Here is an 11240-nt window from a genome sequence, read left to right as displayed (position 1 = left end):
CCCGTCTCGGCCTCCCAAAGTGCTGGGATTACAGGCTTGAGCCACCGCGCCCGGCCTCTGGTAGCTTTAATTACGTTAACGTTACATAGTTCCTGCTCTTTGACAACAGAATCATAGAGGCCTGTGTGAGTATTCTTACCTGTGGATCACTCTGAACTCCTTGTTTATTTGACTAAGAGCCCCTTGAAGGCAAGCTTCTTAATTGTTTCTATACTTGCAAACTAGGCAGAATGTGTGGCATTCAATAGGTACTTGGTGAATGTTTTGCTGACTGATGAATCAAGGAATGCATGAACGGGAAAAAATTGTTTAGACTTCCATGTGGTAGTGGCTAGTGATGGACAGTTACAGCCCTAGCAGTTTTGGGCCTGAGCAGCTGGGAGGATGAAGTTCTGTTTACTGAGATAGAGAGACTGTTGGAGGAGCAGGTTTCGTGGGGATTAGCAGGGAGGAAGGGGAGAAGATGTTAGGAGTCTGGATTGAGATGTCTATTAGGCATCCAAGTGGAAATGTCTTGGAGGCAGTTGGATATACAAGCCTGGAATTTAAGGGAGAGGTCTAGCCTGAAGGTCTGTTTGGGAGAGTCCCGTCTCCATGCAAGGAGCATGAATGAAGTATTCAGAGCCATTAACACTGGAGGCACAAGGGAAGTGGGTATAGATGGACAAGAGACGAGGATGAGAGGATCCAGGAAAGAAAACAAGGTGGAGGAAAGCAAGGTAACTGTGGCTTTCTGAAAGCCAAGTAGCTGGGCACAGTGGCTCACGCCTGTAATCCCAGCACTTTTGGGAAGCCGAGGTGGTGGATCCCTTGAGGTCACGAGTTTGAGACCAGCCTGGCCAACATGGTGAAACCCGTCTCTACTAAAGATACAAAAATCAGCTGTATGTGGTGGCACATGCCTGTAGTACCAGCTACTTGGGAGGCTGAGGTAGGAGAATTGCTTGAATCTGGGAGGTAGAGGTTGCAGTGAGCTGAGTTCGCACCACTGCACTCCAGCCTGGGCGACAGAGCAAGACTCCATGTCAAAAGAGAAAAAAAGGAAGTCAAGTAAAGAAAGTGTTTGAAGGAGGAGTGATCAACTGTGTCAGACACAGCTAAATCATGAAATAGGGCTGAGAACTGGCTATTGGTTTTAGCAAAGTGGATATCATTGATGAACTTGACGAGCAGTTTCTGTGGAGAACTAGGGGAAAGGACGACCATCTGATTGGCATGGGTTTAACAGTTAATGGAAATCAACATCATTAGTCCTTAGGGCAGTGCAAGTCAAAGCCACAGTGAAATGCTACTTCACACCTGCGAGGAAGGCTGTAATAAAAAAAGTCAGGTAATACAAAATGTAGCAAGGGCGTAGAGAAATTAGAACCCTCATACTCATACATTGTTGGTGGGAAGGTAAATGGTACAGTCCCTGTGCAAAACAGTCTGGCAGTTCCTCCAAAAAATTAAACATAGAATTAACATAGGACCCAGCAATTCCACTTCTAAGTATATACCCAAGAAAATTAAAAAGCTGTGCCCACACCAAAACTTGCACACGAATGTTCATAGTAGCATCATTCATACAGCCAAGAGGTGGAGACATCCCAAATATCCACCAACTGATAAATGCACAAACACAATGCAATATAGCCATACTGCAGAATATTATTTGGCCATAAAAAAGGAATGCATCAGTGATACATGCAACAACATGGATGACCCTTGATATGCTAAATGAAAGAAGTCACAAAAAAAGCACATACTGCAGGATTCCATTTATATGAAATAGCCAGAATAGGTAAATCTATAAAGAGAAAGCAGATGAGCAGCTATCCAGGTCTTAGGGGGATAAAGGGGTGAGAAAGGAGAAGTGAGCTGCCAAAGGGGATGGGGTTCCTTTTGTGGGGTGATGAAAATGTTCTAAAATTCGATTATGGTGGTGGCTGTGCAAACCTGTAAACTTACTAAAAACCATTGGGTTGTACCCTTTTGTTTTGAGATGGAGTCTCATTCTGTCACCTAGGCAGGAGTACAGTGGCATGATCTCACCTCACTGCAACCTCCGCCTCCCAGGTTCAAGTGATTGTCCTGCCTTAGCCTCCTGAGTAGCTGGGATTACAGGCACATGCCACCATGCCTGGCTAATTTTTTTTTTGTATTTTTAGTAGAGATGGGGCTTCACCATGTTGGCCATGCTGGTGTCGAACTCGTGACCTCAAGTGATCTGCCCACCTCGGCCTCCCAAAGTGCTGGGATTACAGGTGTGAGCCACCGCGCCCGGCCGAATTGTACACTTTGAACGAGTGAACTCTGTGCGAGAGAAATTGGAGACAAATACGGAGAACTCTCCCAAGGAAATTTGCTATTAACAGAAATAGATATGGAACAGTTGTTTATGGGGAAACTGAGGTCAAGAGAGGGAGTCTTAAAAATGGGAGAGTAACAACATGTTCGGATGCTGATGGGAAAGGCTCCGAAGGGAAAGGAGAATTGACAGAGGATCAGGTGGAAAGAACCACTGGAGTGAAGTCTTCTAGCAGACAAAGAGGACATAGGGTCTGGTGCCCTGATGGAAGAGGTTGGCATTGGCTTGGAGCACAGACAGGTCACCCTCAGCAACAGCAAGAAGGTGGAGTGTGTGCACACAGGGGCAAGTGAGTGGGAAGACGTGGAGATGAGGACTCCAGCAAAAGTTTTCTCTTTTAACCCCTATTTTCTCAGTGAGATAGGAAGTCAGCTGAGAGGCTGGGGGAGGAGGTGCTGGAGGTTTGAAGAGAAAAGGGATGTGTTACCCTTCTGAGTAGACGGACCAGAGATAAAAGCATCATCTGCAGTACCTGACAGTGTGCGGCAGGTGGCAGGTGCTTCGTAAGAACCCGTGAATGAGTTGAGTAACCCTCACACCAACTCTGCCCCATGGGATTAATAATCCCTGTTTTCAAAAGAGGGAACCCCTGGTTCCAAGGAAGGAGAGTGTCTTGTCCAGGTTCAAACGGCTAGCACCCAGCACTGAGCCCAGCGTCCCCAGTTCTCAATCATCCAGTCCCCTTAGTTCTCAAAAAAGGAGGAGGCTCAGGGAAAATAAATAAAAATTCTTTATTACATCCTGATCACACAGTAGAAATGGAGATTAAATAAGAACGAAGAGGCCGGGCGCGGTGGCTCAAGCCTGTAATCCCAGCACTTTGGGAGGCCGAGACGGGCGGATCACGAGGTCAGGAGATCGAGACCATCCTGGCTAACACAGTGAAACCCCGTCTCCACTAAAAAACACAAAAAACTAGCCGGGCGAGGTGGCGGGCGCCTGTAGTCCCAGCTACTCGGGAGGCTGAGGCAGGAGAATGGCGTAAACCCGGGAGGCGTAGCTTGCAGTGAGCTGAGATCCGGCCACTGTACTCCAGCCCGGGCGACAGAGCGAGACTCCGTCTCAAAAAAAAAAAAAAAAAAGAACGAGGAGAGAAAGCAGGACCCTTTCCCCTCCACTCCTCAAATCCCACACCCTGACCAATAAATACCCCTCCCTAGAGACCCAGAAGTTCCAGTCTCAGTATAGTCCAGACTGAAGAATCTTGGGCTGCTGACCCCCTCGTTTTGCAGAGGAGGGAAACTGAGGCCCAGAGAACCACCCAGCAAGTTCGTGGCTCCGGGGCCCTGCAGGTCTCCTCTGGCCTCCCCTGAAGACCCTTGAGGCGGCATCCGCGTGGCTGGAACTCACACCTGGACACGGTAGCCCCCGGTCCGCCGCCGGCAAAGCCTCCGCACGCCCACCCAGTACAGCGTCAACATGACCACCCAGTAGCCCACGTAGGCGCCGGCCCCCGCGGCTAAGTGGGAGGCCTCCGCTGCGCGGGAAGGGCCGCTCCAGTCGGCCCTGGCCTCATGTGCCACACTGCGGACCAGGCCCCCAAGCAGCAGCAGCGCCCAGAGCGCCAGGGGCAGCAGAGGGACGTAATTAGCGGCCAGCTTCCGCCGGCCCGAGGTGCCCCAGCCACTCTGGTTCATGGTGACCAGCGCCAGGAACTTGGCGGGCAGGAGGCCACACATGTAGAGGGGCGCGTAGAGCGACAGCAGCACCATACGCAGGCAGCCCCGCAGCCAGGCCGCGAAGGCTGCCTTGGCCAGTGCCACGCCCTGCACGCATAGCAGCACCCACAGCAGCGCCCACGGGCGGCCCGCATAGAACAGACGCAGCACTGTGGCCGCCACGAAGAAGGGGAACAGGCCCGAGACCACCGCCTCGTAGGTCATCCAGGCGTGATGCCGGTGCCACCAGAGCGCGTTGTACAGCCATTCACGGAAGTACGACTTGGACCAGCGAGTCTGCTGACTCAGCCAGCGCAGGAAGGACGAGGGTGTCTCTGAGTAGCAGCGAGACCTGGAGGTGTACCTGCACGGGCACGAGGAATAAGGACATCATTGCATGCTCCTTGGGGCCTGGGCACGATTCTGGAGGCAGAAATGACCACTGTGGATGGCCACCGGGGGCGAGTTTCTTAACCTCTCTAGGCCTCAGTATTCTCATGTGTAGAATAGGGTTGATAGGCCGGGCACGGTGACTCACGCCTGTAATCCCAGCACTTTGGGAGGCTGAGGCATAAGGAGTTCAAGACCTGCCTGGGCAACATAACAAGACCCCATCTCTACTAAATAAACAAATAAATAAATAAGCACCAATGGGCAGGATGCAATGGCTCATGCCTGTAATCCCAGCACTTTGGGAGGCTGAGGTGGGGCGATCACTTGAGGCTAAGAGTTGGAGATCAGCCTAGGCAACATAGTGAGACCCCATCTCTAACAAACAAACAAACAAACAAAATAGCCAGGTGTGGTGACATGTGCCTGCAGCCCCAGCTATTTCGCAGGCTGAGATGGGAGAATCACTTGAGCTCAGGAGTTTGAGGCTGCGGTGAGCCGTGATCGTGCCCCTGCACTCCAGCCTGAGCCTGAGCAACACAGAAAGACTCTATCATTTTTTTTCTTTTTTTTTTTTGAGACAGAGTCTTGCTCTGCCGCCCATAAGACGGAGTCTTGTTCTTGTTGCCCAGGCTGGAGTGCAATGGCACAATCTCAGCTCACTGCAACCTCTGCCTCCTGGGTTCAAGCGATTTTCCTGCCTCAGCCTCCGGAGTAGGTGGGATTACAGGTGCCTGCCACCACGCCCAGCTAATTTTTTGTATTTTCAGTAGAGATGGGGTTTCACTATGTTGGCCAGGCTGGGCTCGAACTCCTGACCTCAGGTGATACACCCGCCTCAGCCTCCCAAAGTGCTGGGATTATAGGCATGAGCCACCGCGTCCGGCCTAAGAGTCCATCTAAAAAAAAAAAAAAAATGGTTCTCATATGACAAGAATACTGTGAGGATTAAAGGAAGATTAAACGCCAAGTGCTTAGGACCAGTAGATAGTATTTGCTCAATAAATGTTAGTTACTACTGTTTTTACTGTGACTAATACCATTACTATTGCCGTTACTAATATCATGTTGGTTACTGACACTATTACTAATACTATCACTAACATATTACTAATACTATCACGCTTACTATTACTGGCAGTCCCTATAGTGAGGAGCAACATGGGTGTGGTCACTACCCAGAGTAGTCTATGTATTGAAACTTCTCAAGGGAACCATCAAGCCTCCTTCCTGTTTTGTGGCAGACATCGTTAATCAGTCCCTGCATAGGTTCCAGCCAAGCCCACACAAGACTAGAATCGTGGGCATTACTTGACAGTGTCCAGTCTCCTTCCCCTGTGTCACTTGGCATCCTCAATGGCCTCCCTGCTTCCGACCTTGCCTTCTGCAGTCTGTACCCAAAACAGCTGCCAGAAGGGTCCCATTATAACGTGTCACTTCTCTGCTTAAAACCCTCCGATGGTTCCCCCATCTTAGTCAGAGTCCTTAGACCTATAAGCCTTTCATGAGTGGACCCCTTGTTGACTTTCCATCCTCCTCTCCTGATACTGCCTCAGTTCCATGCTCCAGCCACACTGTTCTCAGCTTTGAGCCCCATCCTACCTCAGGCACTCCACTTAACACTTCATTCCCCACCCCAAAACTTCCTATCCATCCCCCTGCCCAGCATTATTTATCTCCATAACACATATCATGAACATACTGTATGTTCTGTTTATTTACTTCTTATGTGTCTCCCCTACTGATATAATCAATTGGTGTCCTGTCTGCCTATTGCTGTATCCCCGCAGATTAAACATTCTAGGCACCTAGTGAATATTTGTTGAGTGAAATAATGCATGGATTCCCTTGGATTATCCCAAGTTCCCTCTGGGTCTTTCAGTGGACCTGACTTTGCAGAAATCACTCTCCCCTGAACTTCACTTGGTCTAGATCATCCTCCCCTGAGTCTCACGGAATTACTTGTCTTCTCTTGAAGAACTTGCTAGAGTTCGGGTGCTCCTCTTCTCTCACTTGATTCTTTCTCCACGGCTCTCTCACTAGTTAGATCCCATTCTATCCATTTGTCTCTTGCCCTTCCTACTTCACTCCCCACTGTGCTACCTTAGTCTCCATGGCAGAACCAACTCACCCTAACTCAATTCTAGGTGGAATTCTCTATCCTCACCTTGCCTCTCTTGGTAGAGTTCACTGCATTCCATGGTTCAATGCAAATGCCAGCCTTGTCCCTTATAGTATCTTCCCCTCTCCCCTAATATCTCACTTGGTAGAGTCCATTGGCTCAATGTAAATGGCCCCTCTGCCCATTATGGTATCTTCCTCTCTCCTCTAAAGTCTCACTTGATAGAGCCCATGGTCTGGTGGTTACTTTGGATTTGGAGAACTCTCAGCATGCACACATGCTGGGATACTCATTGACCTCCACACATACCCGACCACCTGGTTCCCTCAGCTTACTTGGTAGCATAACCCATGCTGAGCATGCGGTTGGTGAGGTGCCGGTCGTCCCCAAAAGTACAGTGGGTTCCCAGGAACTTCTGGTTGTACCAGGCCTCAAGAAACTGCTGCAAGAGGTTGTTCCTATATAGGCCTGGGTGAGGGGAAGTGTGAAAGAGTGTCAGCCTCTGCTGTCACCAACATCAACTCCAATGCTGTTTCCAGCCCCAACCCCATCTCCAGTTCCAACCCCATCCTCAGTCATCATAATCTCAATCTCAGCACTGTCTCCAATCCCAACTCCAGCCCCAATCCTGTCCTCAACCTCATACCCACTCCAACTTGCCTGTCATTGAACTATACCCACTGTGACTGCAAACCTGCCCATCCCAGTCTCATCACCAATCCCATATCCATTCTCAGCCCCATCCAAAACCCACTGCAACCTCAAACCTGGCTCCAACTCTGTCTTTGACTCCAAGCTTATCCCATCTTTTTCCTCAGGCCCAGCCCCAATCCCCATCCATATCCTTTCTCCAACCTCACTCCCCACACCAAACTCAGCTCGAACCCAAGCAGCATCCTCACCGCCAACTTCCAGTTTTATCCCATCCCCAGTTCCTGCCCTGCTGCATCTTTGTCCCCAACCCCAGTCACATCCTCAGCCCCATCCGGCTTCCCTTCTCCCTTTCCACCCCATCCACGGCCCTCCCAATCTCTGCCGCTGCTTACCTAGAGGACCGCTGATGCAGGACACACAGTGGAAGTAACTCTGACAAGCCCGCTCCACATTGAAGGCTACCCAGTATCGCAGGCTGCTTAGGAAGCTGACCCAGGAGTCCAGAGGGTTAAGGATCCGCACGTCCCCACCAACAGCCCCTACCCGGGGGTCCTCGTCCAGTACCCGCACGAGCTCCAGCAGTGCCATGGGGTCCAACCTTGTGTCCGAGTCACAGACCTGTGAGGTGGAAGGGGACGGGATCAGCACAGACCCCTGCATTGGACTGATGCTTGAGAGGAGGGCACCAAGGGGTTCAATGCAGCTGGGGCACTCTGCAACCGATCTGAATGCAATTTTGAGATTTTTTAGTCATTTTCAATGTGCAATCACAGTTTAACATGTACTCCAAGATGCATATCCTTGTATGAACGTGAACAATGAGACATATACCATCTCCTCTGGTGTGTGAGTGAGACCCCGACTTGCTACTAAGCATTAGAATATGGCAAAAGTTATGGGATATAACTGCCACGATCATATTACCTAATATGGAAATGGTGAATAGGTTTTGCAATGTAATTAAGTCCCCAAATCTCTTGACTATAAGTCAATCAAAAGGAGATTATCCTGGGTGGGCCTGACCTAATCAGGAGAACCCTTTAAAAGCAGATCTAGAAGTCGGAGAGTCTCCTTGCTGGCCTTGAAGAGGCAAGCTACTGCTACCATGAGTTCTGTGGCTGCAAGAAAATGAATTCTGCCAACGAACAAATACATAAGCTTGAAAGATAACCTCAAGCCTTAAAAAAGACCCAGCTCCAGCTGATACCCTGATTACAACCTGGTGATATCCTGAAAAAAAGGACCCAGGTGTCCTGTGCTGACTCTTGATTCACAGAAACTATGAGATAATAAATGTGTTTTGTTCAAGTTGCCAAACATATGGTAACTTGTTATGCAGCAATGGAAAACTAATATAAAGCATTGGAATTGCTACACCAGACCGGCTGTGGTGGCTCATGCCTGTAATCCCAGCACTTTGGGAGGCCAAAGTGGGCAGATAACCTGAGGTCAGGAGTTTGAGACCAGCCTAGCCAACATGGTGAATCTGTGTCTCTACAAAAATACAAGAATTAGCTGGGCATGATGGCAGATGCCTGTAATACCAGCTCTTGGGGAGGCTGAGGTGGGAGAATCACTTGAACCCAGGAGGCGGAGGTTGCAGTGAACCGAGATTGAACCATTGCACTCCAGCCTGGGCAACAGAGTGAGACTCCATTTCAAAAGATTGCTACACCAAATGGGATGGATGAATGAGTACATAAATGAAATTAATCTGAATATCGAATACATTGATAGGTGGCTGAATGGATGAACAAAAGAATCTCAACACTGAAGGAGGGGAAAGGAAGGAGGGAAGAAGGAAAGAAGAAAGGGAACAAATCTCCACATTTAATAGATAAATGAATGAATAAATGAGCAAATGATCTCCTTATTGGATGAATAGATGGGTGTATGAACGAGTGAGTGAAGAAAAGAATTTCTACACTGAATGAAGTAAGGAAGAACTTTTATTTATTTATTTATTTATCTATTTATTTATTTATTTAAGATGGAGTTTTGCTCTTGTTGCCCAGGCTGGAGTGCAATGGTGTGATCTCGGCTCACCGCAACTTCCACCCTCCAGGTTCAAACGATTCTCCTGCCTCAGCCTCCCAAGTAGCTGGGATTACAAGCATGCACCACCACACCTGGCTAATTTTGTATTTCTAGTAGAGACAGGGTTTCTCCATGTTGGTCAGGCTGGTCTTGAACTCCCAACCTCAGATCAGCCTCCCAAAGTGCTGGGATTACAGGCGTGAGCCACCACACCTGGCCAGGAAGAACTTGATTCTATATTGAATGGATGGAAATGTGGATAGATGGATGGATGCATGAATGAATCTCTATATTGAATGAGTGGATAAATGAATGGAGGAGTGAATGAATGCATGAAATTAAGTATCTGCCTCCAATGGGTGGATAAACAAAGGAAGAAATGACTCTATACTGAATGTATAAATGAATGAAGGAATGAATATTCTCCATATTGGATGGATAGGTGGATGGATGACTGAATGAGTGAGGAAGACTGTCTACACTGAATGAAGAAAGGAAGGACTTATTTTATTTTTTTAGATGGAGTCTCGCTCTTGTCGCCCAGGCTAGAGTGCAATGGCACGATCTCGGCTCACTGCAAGCTCCACCTCCCAGTTCAAGAGATTCTCCTGCCTCAGCCTCCCGAGTAGCTGGGATTACAGGCACTTGCCACCACGCCCAGTTAATTTTTGTATTTTTAGTAGAGACAGGGTTTCACCATGTTGGCCAAGCTAGTCTAGAACTCCTGAGCTCAAGTGATCCGCCCACCTCAGCTTCCGGAAGTGCCCGGCTGGAAGGACTTAATTTTACATTGAATGGATGGATAACTGAATCATTGGATGAATGGATGAATGAACGAATGAATCTATTGAATGGATGGATACATGAATGGATGAGTCAAGAATGAGTGAAATTGTCTCTTCCTGGAACGCGTGGGTGAATGAAGAAAGGAAAGAATGCCTCTACATTGAATGGGTAAATGAATGAAGAAATGAACAAATGATCTCCATATTGGATAAAGGGATAGATGGATGGATGGATGAATGAGTGAAGGAAAGAATCTCTCCACTGCATAGATGAATGAATAAAGAAAGGGAGCGAGTCATTCAAATCTGTACACTGAAGGAACACCCAGATCCCACCCAGGAAAGTGGGATCCGGGTGTTCGAGTCATGAGTGGGCTGAGGGCGCCTCTACTCACCTGCACGTAGTCCACCGAGTCTCCGAGCGCCTTGAAGGCTGTGTACATGACCTCGCGCTTGCCGCCCCAGCGCTGCGCCACGCACACGCACCTGCGAGTCCTCACCAGCGCCTCCACCGCCAGCCGCCCGGGATCCTCCGCCTCCACCTCCCGGTAGGCTCCGGCGCCCACCGCGCCCACCGCCGCGGGTTCCCAGGGCTGGTGGTAGTTGCCGTCCCACACGTACGTGGCGGGGTCTTCCTCAGCGAAGACCTCGCGGAACATGTCGACCATGTAGAGGTCCTCGGGGCGGTTGCCGTCCACCACCATGAGGACGCGCAGCCGCGCGCGCGGGTACAGCAGGGCGCGGGCGGACACCAGGCACTGGCGCAGGTACGCGGGGTCCTCCTGGTAGGCGGAGATGGTCAGTGCCACGCTGCGCGCGATGGCTGCATCCAGGTGCCCCCGCGCCACCGCGCGCCTCGCCGCCGCCGCCACCCGGCGATGCTCCAGGTACGCGAAGAGGCTCTGCGCCAACAGGTGCGCCGAGAGGAAGGCCCCGTAGAGGCCGAAAGCCAGGAGGCCATAGCGATCGGAGGCCAGCGGCACCCCGGCCGCGTAGGCCCAGGTCATGAGGCCCAGGATAAGCAGGGCGAAGGCGATGGTCAGCACCCGCCGGGCCAGGCCGGAGCAGCGGTGGGCTGCGGGAGTGGGCTTGGGCACGTCCTGCTGGGAGCCAGAGTGGAAAGGAAGGGGCATGAGTCCCGAGGGCCTCCTCTGAGAGAAGATTACAAAATCCCTTCCTTGCTTCCCTCCTTCCTTTCCCCTTCCCCTCCCCTCCCTTCCCTTCCCCTTCCTCCCTCTCTCCCT

The 11240-nt window shown here is 50.2% G+C and overlaps 1 protein-coding gene across 1 annotated transcript in view; it reads right to left on the bottom strand.

Annotated features, from left to right (window-relative positions):
- Nucleotides 1-3060: 3060 nt before the first annotated feature.
- The window catches only part of HAS1 (hyaluronan synthase 1), an 18888-nt gene continuing 10708 nt past the window's right edge, over nt 3061-11240 (bottom strand). Inside the window, exons 2-6 of the mRNA XM_011946228.1 lie at nt 10392-11096; nt 7567-7792; nt 6856-6988; nt 3445-4372; nt 3061-3133 (exon numbers count right to left, since the gene is read on the bottom strand). Of these exons, the coding sequence (XP_011801618.1) occupies nt 3697-4372; nt 6856-6988; nt 7567-7792; nt 10392-11096 (1740 nt within the window). The 3' untranslated portion in view covers nt 3061-3133; nt 3445-3696. The remainder of the gene's footprint in view (nt 3134-3444; nt 4373-6855; nt 6989-7566; nt 7793-10391; nt 11097-11240) is intronic.

This window comes from Colobus angolensis, unplaced genomic scaffold (assembly GCF_000951035.1).
Source record: "Colobus angolensis palliatus isolate OR3802 unplaced genomic scaffold, Cang.pa_1.0 Scaffold25, whole genome shotgun sequence".
Classification (NCBI taxonomy): Eukaryota; Metazoa; Chordata; class Mammalia; order Primates; family Cercopithecidae; genus Colobus; species Colobus angolensis.
The sequence above is the reverse complement of the archived record's forward strand: the minus strand, read 5'-3'. Positions and strand labels throughout refer to the sequence as shown.